General features: G+C 34.2%; 2 protein-coding genes across 4 annotated transcripts; one reads left to right on the top strand and one right to left on the bottom strand.

Moving 5' to 3' along the window:
• Positions 1–6,007: 6,007 nt before the first annotated feature.
• Positions 6,008–6,754, bottom strand: LOC149949095 (death-associated inhibitor of apoptosis 2-like). Of its 2 annotated transcripts, none has more exons than XM_090169172.1 (2): positions 6,684–6,754; positions 6,008–6,483 (listed from the first exon to the last, which is right to left on the bottom strand). In XM_090169172.1, the coding sequence occupies exon 2, from the start codon at positions 6,474–6,476 to the stop codon at positions 6,114–6,116; it is 363 nt and encodes a 120-aa protein (XP_090025298.1). In that variant the 5' UTR covers positions 6,477–6,483; positions 6,684–6,754; the 3' UTR covers positions 6,008–6,113. The 2 variants fall into 2 exon arrangements, with proteins under 2 accessions (XP_090025298.1, XP_090025299.1); XM_090169173.1 differs by having other exon boundaries at positions 6,008–6,478; positions 6,684–6,751.
• An 11,948-nt stretch (positions 6,755–18,702) lies between these two features.
• Positions 18,703–20,016, top strand: LOC149949094 (death-associated inhibitor of apoptosis 2-like). Of its 2 annotated transcripts, none has more exons than XM_090169170.1 (2): positions 18,703–18,773; positions 18,974–20,016. In XM_090169170.1, exon 2 carries the CDS (start codon positions 18,981–18,983, stop codon positions 19,341–19,343), a length of 363 nt encoding a protein of 120 aa, XP_090025296.1. In that variant the 5' UTR covers positions 18,703–18,773; positions 18,974–18,980; the 3' UTR covers positions 19,344–20,016. The 2 variants fall into 2 exon arrangements, with proteins under 2 accessions (XP_090025296.1, XP_090025297.1); XM_090169171.1 differs by having other exon boundaries at positions 18,706–18,773; positions 18,979–20,016.
• The last annotated feature ends 3,781 nt before the right edge of the window (positions 20,017–23,797 follow it).

Genomic DNA, 23,797 nt, shown 5'->3' with positions numbered 1-23,797 from the left:
ACTTTCACTCGAGGTGGCGTATCCTTCTCCCCGCGTGCCAAGATAATGCCGACTTACTTCTGGTAGTTTAATAGACTTACGGTATCGGAAAAATGAGGGTACCAAAAATCTAATAACTCGAGATTACGAGAAAGTCGCATATTCTTACCTGACGGTGATGCGCTGCAATAGCGACTTGACGAATGGTTGACAGCATTTATGGTTTAGCTTTTCTAATTTCCGGCGTAAGGACCCTAGGCACGGATAAAATATTCCGTAGTACGTATAGTTTCGCGTTGAAGAATGTACAAAGCCTCAGCTAAAGGTTCAACAGAAATCAAATATTAATCTATGTACGTGTATTCGTCATCATTCAAAATAGACGTTTTCAAACCTAAGGATTTACATAGGTCGGTGTGTTTTGGTGTAAGTGAAGTATCTGCTTAAGGGAATCATACAACGAATTCCACCTAGTCGGTATACTGGTCTTATCAGTGAGTGCTCCAAGTTTGATTGGATAATTTCGGCCGATTTGGGACGACCAGAGGCATTCCACAATGTAGAACACTTCTTCGTTACTCGCTTGTTTAACTCTAACAATTTCTCTGAACTAGAAATTGTTAATTGTTTTGTTCAAGTCAGTAGTCGTACATAGGTTCAAGGTATGAGCGCAACACCGTAGAGGTTTAGGCAGGGCTTTTATTTTATCTTCCGAGTAATTAGCAAAAATTTCCAGTGAAACCGATACGCAGTCATAGTCGTCAGGAACTTCCTCTACGTTCTTATTGCAATCATCGATGGTTACTCCAAATACATTAAACGCTTTGACAAAATTGCTAGCGTTATCTGTAACCGTTGCAATTATTTTAGCAGCATCCAGCCCAAAGTCGCTGTGAATATCGGCTAAAATCTCACGAATTCTTTCGTAGCTATGAATTCCTCTAAACCGTTTACACGCTATAGCAGCTGACCTTCGGTCGTATGTATTTGTATCTACCCAATGAGCAGTTACCCCGAAAAACTATGTTTGGGTGGTACAAACGTACTTCACGTTACTGAATATGCTTACCAACTTTTCGCAATTAAGAAGCATGAAAGGTTTGTAATAGACCCCGACGGCGCGAAATATTTGTCGGCGGCGGCGAGCTGATCAATTTTAGTCGTCGGCGGCGGCGGTGCGAACGGCGTGCGTGGCGGTGTTGGCTGAGAATACATATTATAAAAAAAAAATTATTCATACTAGAAAGTACAAATCAACCTATCTGTGGTCCGGCTCCTGGTTAGATTTATTCCAAGTATAGGCTTATTTTATTTACGCTAGATTAGAATAATAATTACCAACATATGTTACATAATTACTCATAAGGATGTCACTGTACCTTTATTCCATTCAAAAATCTTCACTATCGGTTTGTTTCACCACGAACCAGTAAAAAGGTGGACTACGTTAGATTTTAAATTTTTTATTCATCCTAGTAATTTTGGGAGTCACACTATTGGCTACTGACATATGTATTTAAGCCAATGGAAAACCTCTAAATTGAGAAGGAATTTTTTGTATCGGAATTTTAGTCAGCACAATGTAGCTTTATTGAAATTTATAAACTCGCTCGGTTTGTGAGGATGAAGTTAAATAATGAGTAGTTTAGAAAACGAAAAGGTTTGGGCAAAATGACCCATAAGTGATCGCTTTCCGAAAATGGAACAAGTCGATGTCGAAGTGGGATGGATATTCCACCAGCGATATTAATACCATTGAATTGTGAATAGTACAGCTACAATAACATAGGATCGTTCGGGAGTCGTGGTTTCGCTATACCAATTCTGAAATTTCGAGTCAGAGTACTCAGTTGCCAACTCTATCATTATACCAGTGGCGCCATCTATCACTCTCACAATACATTAGGTACTATTAATTCAATTGTATGGGATATAGTTCCCACCGTTAATCAATAAATTATAGAGTTCTCAATTTTGAAAAATTTGTTTCGTGGAAGGCAGATTGAAATTATAATTCTAGCGGTACTATACCCAATTCAATGATTAAAACCCATACCAAGCCTAGAAGAGTTAGGCCTAAGCTCAAAAGAATCTGCAAAGACTCCAAACTTCTAGATGCCCCAGAAAAGCTCAACCTGAATTTTAAATATTTTTTTCAGTAAACCTGCTTCCAAAGTAATTCCAAGTTTCGCTACTGCTGAAACCCGCAAAATCCACGTGGCAGCATTTTTTACAGAACTAATCGGCGTCGCGCTGGAAAATAATCGGCGGCGGCGGCACGCCGGCTTAAATTTAAAATCGGCGGCGTCGGGGTCTAGTTTCGGCGGCGGCGTTGAAAAAAAGTCGGCTTCGGCGGAGCGTACTTCGGCGGCGTCGGGGTCTAGTTTGTAATACACAGCATACAATTAAGATAATTCAATTATTTTTAATATTTAATTCAAAAAAAACATTACAGTAAAATGGTCTCTATCAAAATTGGAAATTTCTGTAGCTGATAATGAAAATGTAATGAGCAAGGTAATAAGTTTTAATATTAAAACTATAAAATATAAATTTTAAAATGTTCTTGATTTGGTAATTGAATTATTTTAAACACACATAATACTTAAGTGGAAATGAGTTTGATTAAGTGTTACGAAAAGTATTTGTTTTCTCAAATAGGAAATTAACTACGTTACTTAATTTGTGAACACCACTTCAAAAGATTATAATTTTCATCTATTTTCGTTAAAATGTGATCAACTTGAAATGGGACGAAATGTCTTTGTTGACAAGTCTGAAATATCTCTGCTCCTGCAAACTAGCAGAACACCAACAATATTCGCCAGAGCGCTATTTATGCTGTTATTTTCTAAAGAAGAATACAATTAAAGGTTAGTGATGTTCTCCTTAAAATATTATAAAAAATTTATTAAAATATTATAAAATTTCTATAAAAATTATACAAGGAAAACTTGTTTTTTCCATAAAATGTTATATAGAAAATTGGCCCAAAACTTTGTAAAAAACACATAAAAAATCTATCGAGGAATTCTATAAAAACAACTAAAAATAATAAATGAGGTCCCTCTACGGTAATTGAATATAATATTTCCGTACGGGTCAATTCCTGGTCGTTCTATTCGAACAATCACGCTTAATCTTTTATTCATATTAAGAGATGTCGCTCCAAGTAAGCTATCATTATTAGCGAAATCATGTTAAGTTTCGTGATATTTCTACCTTCGATGTCTATCCCGAAAAAAACGTCTTCTTCCTTTAAGGTGCTGTTATCAAACCCAAAATGGGTGTGTAGTTTGTCCGAGATTCTTTTGCCGTACTCATTTTCAAGTATAACGAAGGTTTATTCGCATTTTTAAGTAGGATACGTAATAGATATTATTTCACCCGAAGAAAACGATCGGATTATTATAAATTGAGATTCCGCACAAACGCTTAGGCTGAATTAGACTAAAATCAAAATCAAAATCCTACATCGTTCCAAAATAAAATAATTAATGAGTTCGCTTAAAGAATTTAGACAATAAAATTGTTAAAGGCGAAATTCAAATGAATACGGTGTAAATGGTTGAAACCCATATTGATTTGAAATTGAAAATAAGGTCATAGAGAGATATGCAAATTAGAATTCCGCATACATCTCCGTTAGCTTCTGTTTTAGAATCTCTGTAAAATGATTTTGTAGATAGCGATTATCTTTCGAGTTACCCTCTGTCAAATCACGCAAAAATATGTCACTAATCTACGCCACGAATTTTATCAAAGAACGAATAAAAAGACAAGGTTAAGTATTGACTACTTTCACAGAAGCCAAAGTGGCTAATAGCTTTGTTAGAGGAAGGTTTTATTTATCATTGTTGGGCTGCTGCAGTGGCTGCAAAGAAGTAAAATTATGGCACGTAATTATGGATTTTCTATCTGAAATAAGGTTCATATTTTTCACATCTTATATTATCTTGCTAGATAATTGCGATTTTTAATTAAAATATCTGTAAAAATGAATATATTTTAGTCTTCTTATATATTATATTTAAATTTATCTTGCTTGTTTTGTGACGTTAAAATGACACCAATGTCTTTAATTTACAATGAAAGGTTGTTAGCTTAAAATGATGAGTAATGTTAGTAGACTAAATTTAATAACTTAATCATATTTATAGCTATTTCAGTACAGCAAATACAGGAAATGCAAAAGCATTAAATCATAACATATTGTTTTGGCATTGTTTGTTACCATCCACCCCGTATCAAATCAATGTATCTTGAGAAAGAGGTGAAAACTAGCTTTGGAAATAAAGCAAGTATTTCCACATACTGCCACACAACAAGTGCTTCCAAAACAGTGCTGTAAAAAAACATTGGGAGTACATCACGGAAAGCGCTCCCTGTTGGGGAGGTTTCTGGAAAAGAATGATCCAGAAAAGCAAAGAAGCTACGAGAAAAACTCTTAGAAACTCATTCCTGACGTACGAAGAACGGTGTAAGTCTTGACAGAAGTCGAAGCGTCAGTCAAATAAAGACCAATAACCTTTGTTAATGATGAATTACGCGAACCTACTCCGTAACTCCATCGCATTTCTTAAAAGGAAATCACTTTACAGTGACTTCAAAAATAATATCAAATATCACTTCCGACTCATTAAACAAAATTTTTATTTAATACATTTAGGGTAGGTGAAATTAAGAGTATATTCTACAACAAAGATCGCATAATGAAGTAGAAGTTATGAGATGATAGGAGTTGGGAGTCGATGACATGTTCAACTTAAAGACGTAAAACTTTCGAGACAGCCCTGAAAGATTTCTGAGTTCAAGAGAATCATATCAGCAGACTTAATTCTTCACCGAACATGCACAAACTCTGCCATGAGTTTGTGCATGTTCGGTGAAGAATTAAGTCAGTACGCCCTTACGAAGACCAATAAACCTATTATGTTAGTTAGAAGTGCATGGTGCTGAACCGTAAATAACTATTCATCGTGTGGGATTGTCACAAATTTGACAATATTGTTTGGAAAAATAAGATTAAAATAAACAGAAATAAAAAGCATATTTTTAAGAAAATGTATAAAACTCTGAGAACTGACCTTTTAAAAGTATAAATCATTTGCAATTATAAAAAAACATAAAAAGGTCAAGTTGAGGAAAAAAGACAAACGTAATCAGAGAGAAGGGTGTCTATCCGGTGATTGAGAATTTCATTCTCAATCACCGGATAGACACAAAGCTGTAGCTTGGCTCCCGCCGTTCACCCGCGCCTCTCCCGTTCCTCCCCCACCCGCGCCTCTTCCCCATCTCAATCACCAGAATTTCCAATCACCAGAATTTCTAATCACCAGAATTTCTAATCACCAGATTCTCCCGTTCACGGGTTGCTTTCCCCCCAACCCCCATTCACTGGATACTTTATCTCTCGTTCACCAGCTCCTTTCCCCCATTGCTTTCACCCCTTCTAATCACCAGTTGCTTTCCCCCATCTCTAGGCAATAAAAACAACCATAATTGTTATCTCTCATACTATCGATCCCAATCGCTAGAAATTGGCTTTTTCCCCATTCGCTATAAATCGCAGCAGTTTGCCAGAATTAGTTTTATCTCTCCGAAATAATTAATGTACCCAAAATTGGACCGCCAGTTTATTATTCTTTTTAGGGGAATCTCTATGGGAGTTTAACATTACAATAAAGCTAAAAGGTCCAGTTTGGGGTACATTTGGTCCGAAATGGGGTACATAGGGCCGAAAATGGTGACTTTGGTCGTTTTTGGGGTACATTTGGTCCATTTTGGTCCATTTTTGGGTACATCCCTGCTTTCCCCCATCCCCATTCTCCAAAATTAGTTTTCCTCGCGCAGATATCTGGAGATTAGATTTTTACCCGTTTGCTTATCGCTTTCGAACCCCTTAATTTCTAATCTCTAGGCAATAAAAACAAGTTATTTACATTTAATTTTTTATTTTAGAACTTTGTTTTACATGTTAGTAGGTACTATCAGATATTCCATTAGATGGTTATCTTGTACATTACACAATTAAAACAAATTAAAGTAGTTAAGTTTACAGGCATTTAAATGGGGTGAAACGATCTCCTGCAACTTAATTTAATTAAAAGTTCTAACTCACGTATTTGTAGTGTTTAGCAACAGTATCGTCTGACATCCGAGGGACAGTCACAAACGTCTTCTTCTGGTACAGGTGAGAAGCTTTTGTCAGAGACCGTAGTTGCTTTTGGCGTCGGGGGAATGTCCCATTCTAGCGAAAGGTACTTTTTTTCCGATGGTGAATTATCCCTAGCCGGACAGTTTGGAAAGAATCTAGCATGTTCAAGTTCTGGTACGTCTCCTGATTCCCATCCTTCTAATACGCCATGGCACTTGTAACATCGTACTTCATCGCCCCGCTGAATATAGTAGAATCCAGCCTTCGCTAGTTGCTCCTTAGTGACGTGCGGATTTTTCCAGTGACGAAACGTTTCAAGTCGATACACTTCAATATCCATAGCTGATCTAGACCAAATACGTTCTATAGTTTCAAATGATACATTCTCTAAGCCTACATTTACCCATAAGTCTACTAAACCTAATTTTATCAATATGGTTAAATTTCTACGCTAAAATTCTCAATATAAACGCTTTTTTCAATATGCAAATTGTTTTAAATATGTCTAAAAATATAGTCTATTACAAAGAAAAAAATAGTTACTTACTTTATGGGTAGAAATCCTTTGTCGAGCTGTAGAAAAGACAGCGATCCGTCAGCAGGTCTTTACTCGTCAATGCACCGTAGAGAAATGACGCATGGAAGATTAATTTATTCCTATCTTGTTGAGAATAATTCATCACGTGATCTAAACTTCAAATAACCCTCAAATTCTATTGGCTGTCTCTCTCTCTGACAGTTTAAACTGCCTCTAATGATTGACGGCACATATTAACCCACTTGAGTATTTGGAAAAAACCCTTTGCTACTCAAAGGAGAGTTTTGGAAATACCACGTTGACGATATCAAAATCGAGCTCTCACTAGAAAATGTTTTGACGTCACCTAGATGAGATCCTATTGAACGAGATATTTCCGAACTAATAATTATCACGTGATCAAATCTGCAACTAATGATACTCATTGACGTCACATAATTTTACCCACTTGAAAAAAAAACCATTGTAGATTCCTCTCGGGAGCTTTTGATGGAATCATATCCTAGAAAACAATACAATTAATAGAAATTTACATTAAATTAGTATACTATTAATACCATTTTGCGAACTACAGTGAAAAAAGTTACAATTTTACGGTAGAAACGTTTTCAAAATACCATTCTCATTTTAAACGCTTTTTCAATAACTTAATTGTCTAAAATGTATACTCTACAACAAAAACAAAATAGTAAATTACTTTCTACGCTAATCTTGGCCTAAAAAAAAGCAAAATACTAAAATTCATTTTTAACTCTAATTCAGATTCCTACCTGGTAAGCCTAAATTTAATATACTAAGTATAATATGCCTTAAAGTTCAAATACTGTCTAATACAATAAATATTTATGAAAAATTCTTACTTTGTATGTACAATGAACGCTCCAAAAGGCTGAAAATGTAACATGGGACAAGACAGAATTTCTACCCAAACCTTTCCGATTGTATCGTCAAATAAAACAAAGATCTCGCTAAGTCAAAGTTCAGCTATCTTATCAATGGTACGAGCGCACGCGCTCGGAAAAATGAACGAGTCACGTGAGAATCGGTACGTCACGAGCCCCTATGCATAAATGTTAGGGCGTCTTACTACCATTAGATCTAATCGCACTAGCACATTCTCGAAAAATAAACCAGATCTTGGGAATAAGAGACGGTTTTTTTATCAAAGATAAGCCAATTTATAGTTTATTGTATGAAAATATTAATTAATTCGGAAATATATTCGATGCTTACTGTTTTTTTTATAATAATACGCTGAAATACATTTTCCAATACGTAAAAAATTAAAGCTAGACCTAAAAAACCTGTAAAGTGTAAATAGTTAAGACTATTTTTTATCAAAGTAAGCCAAGTTTAAAGCTTATTGTCATTGGTTCCATAACAAAAACCACATTGTAACGTGATAATGGCTGCTCACTAATCCCAATTCCATGTGAAACTCTTTCAGTTTCTTTAAGTTCCTTTTGAGTTACAAAATAGGGTTTTAGAAATAGATTTTTCCTATTTCATTAAATATAAGTATTTAAATTAGAATTGCTTCATTAAATTATGCATTTGTACTGTTGTACTGTACTGTACACAATACCTGCATTTGAAATTGTATAACATAAAACACAGTTTTTTAAAAAAATATATCAAGGTTTTCAATTCAGTTAAAGGTTCCATAACAAAAACCACATTCGGATCAAAATAAATTTATTTATTTTATTTTTATACAGAATTTTTTTCATTTTTTTTTGCCTTAATTTCAATTTTGGGAGTCGGTACCCGTTTCACCGAAGATGAAGATGCTTCGTTTTATTCAGCGTAGGGTAAATCGCCGTGTAAAAAAACATCTAGCATTGCATTAACTTTTTCCTCGTCCTCGTCCGAGACCCCTACAATACGTCTCTCGATCTATAAAGTAAAGAAATCAAAATAATAAGCTAAACGATAATCCATACCTTCTATTCACTAGTTCAATTTATCACTGTCTCATATATCCACTATCGTACATACATACATACATACACTAACTTACTAACGCTTTAGTCTCCGCAAGTTTTTATGTTGTATAATCAAAGTTTTGAATCGAATAATAATAATAATAATAATAATTAGATCAAAACAAATTTCAAGCTTACGTTAATGTATTCCCTTGAGTGAGGGCCCAATCTTTGAAAAATCTTATCAATGACGACATGGGTAGCTAGATGGACGTCGATGTAACCTTCGTCCTCTTGCAGGTTCAATTCACGTAAATACCAGTTTTTATATTTTCTTAACATTATTTCTAACGTTCTAAACGAAAATTGTTTTTCGTTTGGCATATCAGGCTTAAAAGAAAACCTAAGAACTGCTTTAGTTACACGCATATCCACGTTATTTTCCATAGCTAATATTTAGCCCTTAAACTTGCTCGTAATTACGAAGAATGTAAAAATGTAGAATGCTCGCTCCTATATTTATGCCAAATCAGAAATCACTTGAAATAATAACTTCATTTGGTACTTAAAAACGGTGAGAGGTGGGAGGAGGGGTTTGGTAATTTATAAATTTTTATAATCAAATGTACCATAGCAAAAGTATATAAATAATACAAGAAGTGCACTAATTATTATTTTCGCTCGCCAGGTAATTTCATTTGATTTCCGTTTCGCACGGACGCAGATAACATGGTAACGCGACTACAGCGAACCGATAAAGCTAATTAATAAAATATTGTCAACCATTTGATATTAGAAATGTTAAAATAAAACTTTTACAGATAAATCTAATTTATAAAATATTGCCAATTGAGGGTTTGCAAGTTAGTTTGATTATAGGTTTTGAGTGTTAGAAAAAACTGCGTTTCGCTACATTACACGGTGCGTTTAAGAGGTTAGAGGGAGAGCAAAGACTATTTATACGCTTCGCTTCGCTTCGCTTAGATACGCATATGCTTTGTTGACCTCTACAAGAGTTACAGACCTAGACCAATCAACATTTTCTGTAGACTTTCGGTTTAAAGTTCGGTTAAAGGCTGAAAATAAGATAGAAGACTTAATCAATATGTTTGGTGAAATATATTTTTCTCTGGAAGTTTGTGTAAATATGACTCAATTTTCATGATGACTATCAATTAGTTTCAACTTCCGCATTAACAACAACCAAGGCTTCAACTTCTTTATAGATATTACTTAGAAATAACGCTAAATACAGGGTTAAATTCAATTCAAAATAAAAGACCATGACAATAAAAAATAACCTTTAAAATATAAATCGCGAAGAAAATGAAGTAACGCGACTTTTAAAATTAGTATAAAATGTTTAATCCCTCTGAAAACGTGAAAATTCATATAGGACAAAACCCAAATACATGTTTACTGAGCTTAGCACTCTACTTTTTCAATCCTCTATTCTCAATGGTGGCCTCTATTTTTACCATCGTCTGCTTCGTAAACTTTATGGATGCATTGGAAGGGCTCAAATTAAGCTAAGTGGGTACACTTCTTGTTTAATTTATATACTTCTAACCATATTAAAGTATCAATTTTAATAAAAGGAATTCAACTTAAGTGTTGTTTTGCTATCTGAAATTCGAAAACAAAGAAGGTAGTACAGGGGTACTTAAGTTGATTTTAATATTTTTTTAGAAATAACTTAAGTATACAGCGAAATAATCATTAGTGGTATCTAATTTTTTTAAGTGCCCCACATACTTCTCATCTCGTATAAAAGGGGGTCATTTTTGTACTATAAAACCATTCCATTCCTGAAATCCGCTACAGGAAAATCTGCAAAGGGATAAAAAACAAACATATATATATATAATAATCTATGAAGTATTCTTGTAAACTGATCTTGTTATAGTGAAGATAAGTTGATTAAGCTAAGCAATTTACGAGCGACGTCCTAGCGTACTTGTAATTAAGAAAGTAAGTACTTAGTTTTACGATTTTGCTTAAAACTATGATTTTAAATCGATAAAGTGAAACACGTAAAGTGTCCCTGACCAAAATTGTTTCACAAACATCTGTACCGTTTAATAAAATACGAGTATGATGACGATTTCTAGAGCCCTATGTTCAATAATGATTCATTAGGAAAATTTGAATATAGTTTAAATTTTTAATTACTTATTTTTGGGTTGACTACCAATTTGGAGGACTACTGTTTTGATTTTGATATAACTAAATTTGATTGGTTTTCGAAAAGTTTTCTCTTCTACCCCCGCCCCCAGTTTATAATTATGATGTCAGTTGTAAATTGTTTTTTTCGAGTATAAAAAGGGTAAACAGAAAAATTGAGAGATAGTATTAAGAAAACAGCCAATTCGAATTGTTTCGGAATCGGCTCGAGGGACTAAGTACGTAGATATACGTCAATTGTAAATTCTAAACTTTGTATATATATTATATTCAATCATTCATTCTTACTAATTTTATAGTAATGGATCCTATTTCCATAACTTTGGCCTCGGGAAATGAGTACGTCGGTACGACAACCGAATCTATGATTTGCTTTCACTGCGGCGAATGTACGGAAGAATTGGCTGTAAGAGGTGGATCACTCTTCTTTTGCTGGGGTCGAGAGTGCGCGCATTATCAAATGGGTGTAATTTTTCGACATGGTAATGTCTATACCAAACACATCCCCGGGCATCTTATAAAGGAGTTCCCTCCCCATCTACGTTGTACGTACTGTGGAAGAAGAGGGTCGAAGAGAAGCCGTCGACAGGAGGAGTGCTCAGCGTTCGATTTCATGGGATGCTGTCATTACCCTAAGCCTCCCAGAGACCGAACTGTAGTTCGTTTTATAAATAAATATATTAATAAAATTGCGAATAATTTACAAATAAATGTCTATTGACTTTTCTTCATCCTATAATATAAGTTTATTCCTAAATTTTTAAGCTTATTACAATAAGATTTCTTTAAGAGACTGATGGTGCCCCAGCCGTGTACTTAACAAACGGTGTCAATAGTATCGTTGTCTCAATTCAATCTTGGGATTGTCTTACTGAAAAATGGTCCTATGTCATTGACGCTCTGGGGTCACAAACAGGAATACGAATTACTCTACCAACGCCTACTATTGAGCAGTATTCGGATTGCGGTTACAACCATTACTTTCGCGTAACGTCGACAGGCGGATCCTAGCGTACTTGTAATTAAGAAAGTAAGTACTTAGTTTTTACGATTTTGCTTAAAACTATGATTTTAAATCGATAAAGTGAAACACGTAAAGTGTCCCTGACCAAAATTGTTTCGCAAACATCTGTACCGTTTAATAAGATACGAGTATGATAACGATTTCTAGAGCCCTTTAAATTTTTAATTACTTATTTTTGGGTTGACTACCAATTTGGAGGACTACTGTTTTGATTTTGATATAACTAAATTTGATTGGTTTTCGAAAAGTTTTCTCTTCTACCCCCGCCCCCAGTTTATAATTATGATGTCAGTTGTAAATTGTTTTTTTCGAGTATAAAAAGGGTAAACAGAAAAATTGAGAGATAGTATTAAGAAAACAGCCAATTCGTTCGGAATCGGCTCGAGGGACTAAGTACGTAGATATACGTCAATTGTAAATTCTAAACTTTGTATATATATTATATTCAATCATTCATTCTTACTAATTTTATAGTAATGGATCCTATTTCCATAACTTTGGCCTCGGGAAATGAGTACGTCGGTACGACAACCGAATCTATGATTTGCTTTCACTGCGGCGAATGTACGGAAGAATTGGCTGTAAGAGGTGGAGGACTCTTCTTTTGCTGGGGTCGAGAGTGCGCGCATTATCAAATGGGAGTAATTTTTCGACATGGTAATGTCTATACCAAACACATCCCCGGGCATCTTATAAAGGAGTTCCCGCCCCATCTCCGCTGTACGTACTGTGGAGGAAGAGGGTCGAAGAGAAGCCGTCGACAGGAGGAGTGCTCAGCGTTCGATTTCATGGGATGCTGTCATTACCCTAAGCCTCCCAGAGACCGAACTGTAGTTCGTTTTATAAATAAATAAATAAATAAAATTGCGAATAATTTACAAATAAATGTCTATTGACTTTTCTTCATCCTATAATATAAGTTTATTCCTAAATTTTTAAGCTTATTACAATAAGATTTCTTTAAGAGAGAGAGAGAAAAGAATTGCTTAAATTATTAAGTTAGGGTTATAAGTCAACATGATAACTTATATCCTGGGTAAAATTTACTAAACTTTGACTTGATAAAGTAGGTAATATATGATTCCATCTAAGTATACAAAAAAAATGCTTCAATCTTTCAATAACTTTATTTAAATTACATTGATTGTGGAAAGGCTTAATTTAAGTATGCGAAGGATATAATTTACTAAACTTCAATAACTTTTCGAAAACCAATCAAATTTAGTTATATCAAAATCAAAACAGTAGTCCTCCAAATTGGTAGTCAACCCAAAAATAAGTAATTAAAAATTTAAAGGGTTCTAGAAATCGTTATCATACTCGTATCTTATTAAACGGTACAGATGTTTGCGAAACAATTTTGGTCAGGGACACTTTACGTGTTTCACTTTATCGATTTAAAATCATAGTTTTAAGCAAAATCGTAAAAACTAAGTACTTACTTTCTTAATTACAAGTACGCTAGGACGTCGCTCGTAAATTGCTTAGCTTAATCAACTAATCTTCACTATAACAAGATCTGTTTACAAGAATACTTCATAGATTATCTTAAGTAGCGTATCTAAAGAATTTTAAATCGAGTTAAACGCTATAAAAGGAATTTTTTCGTAAAACTTGTCATTTGTGTTTGAAACTTCTTTACTCGTTAGAATATTTTTTTAATATTTGTCTTTAATATTTGTCTTTAATATTTATCCATAATGGAAATTCCTCAGCAAATTCTGAAATTCGTAAGATTAACGAAATATGCATGCGCGCCTACTCGAGAAACACCTGGCTCTGCAGGTCTTGATTTATGTAGTGCATATAACTATGTTGTAGCCCCCATGGCAAGAGAGCTAATAAATACTGATTTAAGTGTAGTTATACCTGATTTCTGCTACGGCCGTATTGGTAATATTATATATATATATATATATTTATTTAACGAATACCATGTTTTATTTTTATTTATTTATTTCTAGCCCCTCGTTCGGGTCTTTCCGTAAAACATGGTATTGATGTTTTAGCAGGTGTGATAGATAAAGATTACACTGGTACAATAGGGGTTGTCTTGATTAATCACGGGAAAAACGCATTTAAAATTTTCAGAGGCGATCGAATAGCTCAACTTATCTGCGAATGTATTTCGATGCCAGTTCCTATGGAATGCCTTGTGAGTTAAATTGATATGTTCCACCCTCCAAAATTATTATTATTATTTCAATTTTCCTGTTTTGGTTTGTATTAGCAAATTGAAGAAGATACAGAAAGAGGTTCGAGAGGCTTCGGTTCTACAGATATTTGAAATAAATATTTAATGTGTGTTTTTTTTCATCCATATTCCTAATAATAATAAAACATGAAAATGGTTCGTATTTTTGTTTATTGTTTAGAAAATTACAGTATGTCTCCCAACAGTAATTGTAAATGTTTTATATCGTTCAAACAATAATTCATTAGAGAATATATTTCAAAGGGGCAATTCCCACAGAATTTTTCTAAAAAGAGGTTTTCCAAAGGCTTAGAATAGTCGTTTGAGAGACGGAATCCACTGTATAGTTCTAAAAAGCCACAGGGATTCTCTCTCCTCTCCAAAGGTTTGAAAACACTATAGAAAGTTCTGAATTTTTGTTCGAGAACTTCATACATTGTGGTGATGGATGATTGATTTTGCCGAAGTACGGAAAGTTGCTCATCAATTCTGGGTTTACACTGATCGAACGCAATTACCTGGGGTACGCTAAGCGTCAAACTCCCAGTTAAACACATTTCATCTAGCAAATACTTTTGACTAAATGGTTGCAGAATCCAATTAAACTCTCCGCCTGTCGACGTTACGCGAAAGTAATGGTTGTAACAGCAATCCGAATACTGCTCAATAGTAGGCGTTGGTAGAGTAATTCGTATTCCTGTTTGTGACCCCAGAGCGTCAATGACATAGGACCATTTTTCAGTAAGACAATCCCAAGATTCAATTGAGACAACGATACTATTGACACCGTTTGTTAAGTACACGGCTGGGGCACCATCAAAAATTGAAGCTGTAACTCCAAAACCAGAGTGTGACTTCAGAGTAAGACATACTTTTTTAAAAATAAAAAATCATTAAATAATGATACGAAATGTAAGAAATTAAATATAATACACACCTTTCGCGAACTTATAATCCATAAAGAATATATTTATTTATTTATTTATTTGATTTAAGCTATATATATTGTTTTTTATCCCTTTGCAGATTTTCCTGTAGCGGATTTCAGGAATGGAATGGTTTTATAGTACAAAAATGACCCCCTTTTATACGAGATGAGAAGTATGTTGGGCACTTAAAAAAATTAGATACCACTAATGATTATTTCGCTGTATACTTAAGTTATTTCTAAAAAAATATTAAAATCAACTTAAGTACCCCTGTACTACCTTCTTTGTTTTCGAATTTCAGATAGCAAAACAACACTTAAGTTGAATTCCTTTTATTAAAATTGATACTTTAATATGGTTAGAAGTATATAAATTAAACAAGAAGTGTACCCACTTAGCTTAATTTGAGCCCTTCCAATGCATCCATAAAGTTTACGAAGCAGACGATGGTAAAAATAGAGGCCACCATTGAGAATAGAGGATTGAAAAAGTAGAGTGCTAAGCTCAGTAAACATGTATTTGGGTTTTGTCCTATATGAATTTTCACGTTTTCAGAGGGATTAAACATTTTATACTAATTTTAAAAGTCGCGTTACTTCATTTTCTTCGCGATTTATATTTTAAAGGTTATTTTTTATTGTCATGGTCTTTTATTTTGAATTGAATTTAACCCTGTATTTAGCGTTATTTCTAAGTAATATCTATAAAGAAGTTGAAGCCTTGGTTGTTGTTAATGCGGAAGTTGAAACTAATTGATAGTCATCATGAAAATTGAGTCATATTTACACAAACTTCCAGAGAAAAATATATTTCACCAAACATATTGATTAAGTCTTCTATCTTATTTTCAGCCTTTAACCGAACTTTAAACCGAAAGTCTACAGAAAATGTTGATTGGTCTAGGTCTGTAACTCTTGTAGAGGTCAACAAAGCATATGCGTATCTAAGCGAAGCGAAGCGAAGCGTATAAATAGTCTTTGCTCTCCCTCTAACCTCTTAAACGCACCGTGTAATGTAGCGAAACGCAGTTTTTTCTAACACTCAAAACCTATAATCAAACTAACTTGCAAACCCTCAATTGGCAATATTTTATAAATTAGATTTATCTGTAAAAGTTTTATTTTAACATTTCTAATATCAAATGGTTGACAATATTTTATTAATTAGCTTTATCGGTTCGCTGTAGTCGCGTTACCATGTTATCTGCGTCCGTGCGAAACGGAAATCAAATGAAATTACCTGGCGAGCGAAAATAATAATTAGTGCACTTCTTGTATTATTTATATACTTTTGCTATGGTACATTTGATTATAAAAATTTATAAATTACCAAACCCCTCCTCCCACCTCTCACCGTTTTTAAGTACCAAATGAAGTTATTATTTCAAGTGATTTCTGATTTGGCATAAATATAGGAGCGAGCATTCTACATTTTTACATTCTTCGTAATTACGAGCAAGTTTAAGGGCTAAATATTAGCTATGGAAAATAACGTGGATATGCGTGTAACTAAAGCAGTTCTTAGGTTTTCTTTTAAGCCTGATATGCCAAACGAAAAACAATTTTCGTTTAGAACGTTAGAAATAATGTTAAGAAAATATAAAAACTGGTATTTACGTGAATTGAACCTGCAAGAGGACGAAGGTTACATCGACGTCCATCTAGCTACCCATGTCGTCATTGATAAGATTTTTCAAAGATTGGGCCCTCACTCAAGGGAATACATTAACGTAAGCTTGAAATTTGTTTTGATCTAATTATTATTATTATTATTATTATTCGATTCAAAACTTTGATTATACAACATAAAAACTTGCGGAGACTAAAGCGTTAGTAAGTTAGTGTATGTATGTATGTATGTACGATAGTGGATATATGAGACAGTGATAAATTGAACTAGTGAATAGAAGGTATGGATTATCGTTTAGCTTATTATTTTGATTTCTTTACTTTATAGATCGAGAGACGTATTGTAGGGGTCTCGGACGAGGACGAGGAAAAAGTTAATGCAATGCTAGATGTTTTTTTACACGGCGATTTACCCTACGCTGAATAAAACGAAGCATCTTCATCTTCGGTGAAACGGGTACCGACTCCCAAAATTGAAATTAAGGCAAAAAAAAATGAAAAAAATTCTGTATAAAAATAAAATAAATAAATTTATTTTGATCCGAATGTGGTTTTTGTTATGGAACCTTTAACTGAATTGAAAACCTTGATATATTTTTTTAAAAAACTGTGTTTTATGTTATACAATTTCAAATGCAGGTATTGTGTACAGTACAGTACAACAGTACAAATGCATAATTTAATGAAGCAATTCTAATTTAAATACTTATATTTAATGAAATAGGAAAAATCTATTTCTAAAACCCTATTTTGTAACTCAAAAGGAACTTAAAGAAACTGAAAGAGTTTCACATGGAATTGGGATTAGTGAGCAGCCATTATCACGTTACAATGTGGTTTTTGTTATGGAACCAATGACAATAAGCTTTAAACTTGGCTTACTTTGATAAAAAATAGTCTTAACTATTTACACTTTACAGGTTTTTTAGGTCTAGCTTTAATTTTTTACGTATTGGAAAATGTATTTCAGCGTATTATTATAAAAAAAACAGTAAGCATCGAATATATTTCCGAATTAATTAATATTTTCATACAATAAACTATAAATTGGCTTATCTTTGATAAAAAAACCGTCTCTTATTCCCAAGATCTGGTTTATTTTTCGAGAATGTGCTAGTGCGATTAGATCTAATGGTAGTAAGACGCCCTAACATTTATGCATAGGGGCTCGTGACGTACCGATTCTCACGTGACTCGTTCATTTTTCCGAGCGCGTGCGCTCGTACCATTGATAAGATAGCTGAACTTTGACTTAGCGAGATCTTTGTTTTATTTGACGATACAATCGGAAAGGTTTGGGTAGAAATTCTGTCTTGTCCCATGTTACATTTTCAGCCTTTTGGAGCGTTCATTGTACATACAAAGTAAGAATTTTTCATAAATATTTATTGTATTAGACAGTATTTGAACTTTAAGGCATATTATACTTAGTATATTAAATTTAGGCTTACCAGGTAGGAATCTGAATTAGAGTTAAAAATGAATTTTAGTATTTTGCTTTTTTTTAGGCCAAGATTAGCGTAGAAAGTAATTTACTATTTTGTTTTTGTTGTAGAGTATACATTTTAGACAATTAAGTTATTGAAAAAGCGTTTAAAATGAGAATGGTATTTTGAAAACGTTTCTACCGTAAAATTGTAACTTTTTTCACTGTAGTTCGCAAAATGGTATTAATAGTATACTAATTTAATGTAAATTTCTATTAATTGTATTGTTTTCTAGGATATGATTCCATCAAAAGCTCCCGAGAGGAATCTACAATGGTTTTTTTTTCAAGTGGGTAAAATTATGTGACGTCAATGAGTATCATTAGTTGCAGATTTGATCACGTGATAATTATTAGTTCGGAAATATCTCGTTCAATAGGATCTCATCTGGGTGACGTCAAAACATTTTCTAGTGAGAGCTCGATTTTGATATCGTCAACGTGGTATTTCCAAAACTCTCCTTTGAGTAGCAAAGGGTTTTTTCCAAATACTCAAGTGGGTTAATATGTGCCGTCAATCATTAGAGGCAGTTTAAACTGTCAGAGAGAGAGACAGCCAATAGAATTTGAGGGTTATTTGAAGTTTAGATCACGTGATGAATTATTCTCAACAAGATAGGAATAAATTAATCTTCCATGCGTCATTTCTCTACGGTGCATTGACGAGTAAAGACCTGCTGACGGATCGCTGTCTTTTCTACAGCTCGACAAAGGATTTCTACCCATAAAGTAAGTAACTATTTTTTTCTTTGTAATAGACTATATTTTTAGACATATTTAAAACAATTTGCATATTGAAAAAAGCGTTTATATTGAGAATTTTAGCGTAGAAATTTAACCATATTGATAAAATTAGGTTTAGTAGACTTATGGGTAAATGTAGGCTTAGAGAATGTATCATTTGAAACTATAGAACGTATTTGGTCTAGATCAGCTATGGATATTGAAGTGTATCGACTTGAAACGTTTCGTCACTGGAAAAATCCGCACGTCACTAAGGAGCAACTAGCGAAGGCTGGATTCTACTATATTCAGCGGGGCGATGAAGTACGATGTTACAAGTGCCATGGCGTATTAGAAGGATGGGAATCAGGAGACGTACCAGAACTTGAACATGCTAGATTCTTTCCAAACTGTCCGGCTAGGGATAATTCACCATCGGAAAAAAAGTACCTTTCGCTAGAATGGGACATTCCCCCGACGCCAAAAGCAACTACGGTCTCTGACAAAAGCTTCTCACCTGTACCAGAAGAAGACGTTTGTGACTGTCCCTCGGATGTCAGACGATACTGTTGCTAAACACTACAAATACGTGAGTTAGAACTTTTAATTAAATTAAGTTGCAGGAGATCGTTTCACCCCATTTAAATGCCTGTAAACTTAACTACTTTAATTTGTTTTAATTGTGTAATGTACAAGATAACCATCTAATGGAATATCTGATAGTACCTACTAACATGTAAAACAAAGTTCTAAAATAAAAAATTAAATGTAAATAACTTGTTTTTATTGCCTAGAGATTAGAAATTAAGGGGTTCGAAAGCGATAAGCAAACGGGTAAAAATCTAATCTCCAGATATCTGCGCGAGGAAAACTAATTTTGGAGAATGGGGATGGGGGAAAGCAGGGATGTACCCAAAAATGGACCAAATGTACCCCAAAAACGACCAAAGTCACCATTTTCGGCCCTATGTACCCCATTTCGGACCAAATGTACCCCAAACTGGACCTTTTAGCTTTATTGTAATGTTAAACTCCCATAGAGATTCCCCTAAAAAGAATAATAAACTGGCGGTCCAATTTTGGGTACATTAATTATTTCGGAGAGATAAAACTAATTCTGGCAAACTGCTGCGATTTATAGCGAATGGGGAAAAAGCCAATTTCTAGCGATTGGGATCGATAGTATGAGAGATAACAATTATGGTTGTTTTTATTGCCTAGAGATGGGGGAAAGCAACTGGTGATTAGAAGGGGTGAAAGCAATGGGGGAAAGGAGCTGGTGAACGAGAGATAAAGTATCCAGTGAATGGGGGTTGGGGGGAAAGCAACCCGTGAACGGGAGAATCTGGTGATTAGAAATTCTGGTGATTAGAAATTCTGGTGATTGGAAATTCTGGTGATTGAGATGGGGAAGAGGCGCGGGTGGGGGAGGAACGGGAGAGGCGCGGGTGAACGGCGGGAGCCAAGCTACAGCTTTGTGTCTATCCGGTGATTGAGAATGAAATTCTCAATCACCGGATAGACACCCTTCTCTCTGTAATCTAAATAATATATTTAAGAAACCTTGAAGGTAGAATTCGGAAACTTCACAGTTGGTTTTCATTTGATCGTCCAATGCGTAACTTATAAATTTCGACTTTAAACATTTTATTAATGTTTGCTATTTAACAGTTGTTGATTTGAGTTGCGTTGTGAATTCTTGAAGAACGTTTTTAAGAAAAATTTTAAGGTGCCGAAAGTCACCTAGAAGACAAAACCTTCATTTAAATTAAATATTTTATCGTTTATTTCCCGATGTGAATTTACGTGCACATATCCGACAAGTAAATATTTATATAAAGGTAGGTCTGTGTTTAAAGAAATTTTTGTGAAATTGCTGGCGGTTTTACGGACAACTAGGCGGAAGACTTAAACGTTTTAATAAAGAAGCGTTCGACAATTAGAGGACTAGTATCAAGATTGGTAAGACGGAAACAGCTGATGTTGCCAGAAGACCCCTTAGTCTTATTATTATTATTATTATTAATAAATTAAATTTGACCTTTGAAGCTAAGATTGACATCGATGCATAAGAGGAGGAGATGAAAGAGGTAGACACTTATTCAAACAAGATTATATTAATTATTTAATTATTTATTGGACACCAAAGACTGATTTTAATTAATGTACCAACAAAACGAAATTTCATACTTCAAAGCTTTCATAAAATTTCACTAATAGAAATATAATATACAAAAACGAATATTTTTTAATTAATTACTTCGCTTAATGTCATGAAAGATTAAACTCTATTTACGGGTGGACTATTGGTTATAATTACCGATTAAAAAAATTGATAAGGTGGCGTTGCATATGTTTTCAATAAAAAACAACGATTGGAGTAAGTCGAATAACAGCTGGCAAACGACTCAATTCTTACCAAAGTTATAATAAAAACATTTAGCATTACATTGCTTCAGTGTAAAAATGGGGAAACACAAGAACTCCAGGAAAACCCCTTTTACCAGTGGAGATAGACCTTGCATATTCTACGCAGAAGTGGTTTTCATTTTTCAACAAGTGGTAAAAGTTAGGATTATCTATCTGCGTTGCGAAAGCCCTTACTGATGTGTATTTTATTTAAAAGACAACTTTAAGGGACACATTGTTTGTATGAGAAAAGAATAACCATTCTTTAAAAAAAATCTAACAGAGTCATGGAATTGACTTAAGAAATTTCATAAAAACAATCAAAAATAGTTAATAAATGGGACATTTATTTAAAAACAAAAGAAAAGTGGCATTTTTAAAAGATTGTTAAGATCACAAATAATTTTTTTGTTTCTTTAAGAGTTTATATAGAACAAACGTATTTATTCATGACGTTAAAATTGTTAGGAAGATCAACTATAATTTTTTTATCTTGATACAGATTTAGATGTGGTATCTATTAAAGCGACTTAAGAGCTAGTCTATAAGAAATTTAGAATAGCAAATTTTACTTTAACTTGTTTGCTTGTAGCAAAGTTTAATTTCATTGGGGTCGATTAACTTAGCTCTGGCATTCGACGGTAATAATCTTATTTGCCCACCTCGCCTCTCCAATGTAACAGATAACGTCATACTATACCTAGTCATTATTTTTCGTCGAGTCAACGTCTATCAAAAAAAAACATAATAACGTTGCCGACATTCTTTGAGCCGTCTGCCTTGATCGTCGTTAGCGCTTTTTCTGAAGTCTTCGTCATCGCAAGCCTCATTCGGTAAGATAAATTATCGTCATGGTCTAACAACTTCATCAGATTTTGTCATCATTAGTGTCATTCCAGTCATCACCTTTATCGTTTTTCGTCCAATGATCTCGTCGTCAAAAGAAACCAACTTTAAGAAAAAAACCATCCATACCAATACATCTTCAAACCATATTTCTATACACTTAATAAAATACACGGGTTTTCCTATACTACTCTAAAAAACGAAATCCTCTGCACTCCTCATTTCGGAAATTTTATAAAAAAAATAACCATGGGCCATTTCTATCAATGATTTAAAAAAAATTCCTTGATCTCTCCTTTTAATTGTGGTTTCGCTTATTCTTCAATGAAATGTCTTCGGCTAAAACGTATCTTCAACACTAACCTCCAGTATGTAATTTAATTGCAGTAGAAGGAAAAATAATATATTCCATGTATTGTTCTAATGGATCCTGGATGAAATGAGTAGTCATGATGAATTCGGCAACTTTTTCCAGTAAAAAAGGAATAACTTCAAGAACGTCATTTGCTTAAGATAATTTAAAATAGGATTTCTAAATATATTTATGAGCATTTTAAATTTTATATCTAATGCAATCCAGGCAGAGTTTCTTGACTCAGCAACATGTGGTTTTTGATGGATTTAGATTCCGAATGTAAATCTAAATAACCAACAAATTCATTTTTAGAAGTAACTTACATTCATTTTACAACAAGTCGGCCCAGGCCGTAATATTAGTTCCAAATCAGTGTATTCGAGTGGGCAAACCCATACACCCTTAGTAGACACAGGTAGGCAAACTAATACAAAAGCTGTTGAGGCTAAGTGATTTCTTATCGTTTGATATATAAATTGCCATCCTAAATAAAATAGTGGATGCCGCCCACCATCAGGAGACGCGGGTGGGAAAACTGATATAAAAGCTATTGAGCCTATGTGATTTCCTATTGTTTGGTATATAATTTACCATCATATGTTAAAGAGTGGGCACCGCCCACCCTCAGGATACGCGGGTGGGCAAACCATTACAAAAGTTGTTGAGGCCATGTGACATCCTATCGTTAGATATATAAAATTCCATCCTAAGTTGAAGGATTAAAACTTGGGGGCCACCCACCCTCAGTATACCCGGGTGGGCAAACCAAATTAACCAATACAAAAGCTGTTGAGGCCATGTGATTTCCTATCGTTAGATAGACGGAAAGTATCAAAGGTGAAATAGGTAAGCAAAAACGACGAACATAATTCTTTTAAATTATTGAAATTAGTGGAAATATGACATAAAGAAATTCATAAACTGGGATTAAAATGGGTTTATTTTAGGAAATTTATATCAAACATTTGGGTAGTTAAGGCACCAAAAGTAAATTCGCAAAAAATACCCATGAATTTATTAACTTGTTTTGTTCGATCCCTCTCCCTTTAAGGGGGTTGGTCGGAGGGGGCGGAAATTAACGGCACTGCCTGCGCGTCAAAAAGTTCTATCGAATGAGAGCAACTTGTTTTTTTTCGGTCACTCTCCCTTTAAGGGGGTTGGTCGAAGGGGGCGGAATTTTTGGCACTGCGCGTTCTATCGTTTGATATAAAAAGTACCATCCCAAGTTAAAGAGTTGACTTTAACGTATTGTTATTAAAGGGGGGTCGAAATTGTGCCCCCTGTTTACCTGACAGACCTGAAACTGGCCATCGGTTAAAGTTGTGTAGCCCCACACTGTAATTCAAACTTCCCGCCACGCCCGTGTCACCCTTCGTGAAAACCCACTGGGTTGGGGGGGGGGGCGGTGAAGTTTGAGGTT

Source organism: Leiobunum rupestre, chromosome 3 (genome assembly GCF_980474605.1).
Source record: "Leiobunum rupestre chromosome 3, qqLeiRupe1.1.hap1, whole genome shotgun sequence".
Taxonomy (NCBI): domain Eukaryota; kingdom Metazoa; phylum Arthropoda; class Arachnida; order Opiliones; family Sclerosomatidae; genus Leiobunum; species Leiobunum rupestre.
Note: the sequence above shows the minus strand (reverse complement) of the source record. Positions and strands in the feature narration are given on the sequence as shown.

Coding starts and splice junctions, on each gene's coding strand:
- LOC149949095 (XM_090169172.1), bottom strand. CDS start 6,476: ATGGATATTGAAGTGTATCGACTTGAAACGTTTCGTCACTGGAAAAAT.
- LOC149949094 (XM_090169170.1), top strand. CDS start 18,981: ATGGATATTGAAGTGTATCGACTTGAAACGTTTCGTCACTGGAAAAAT.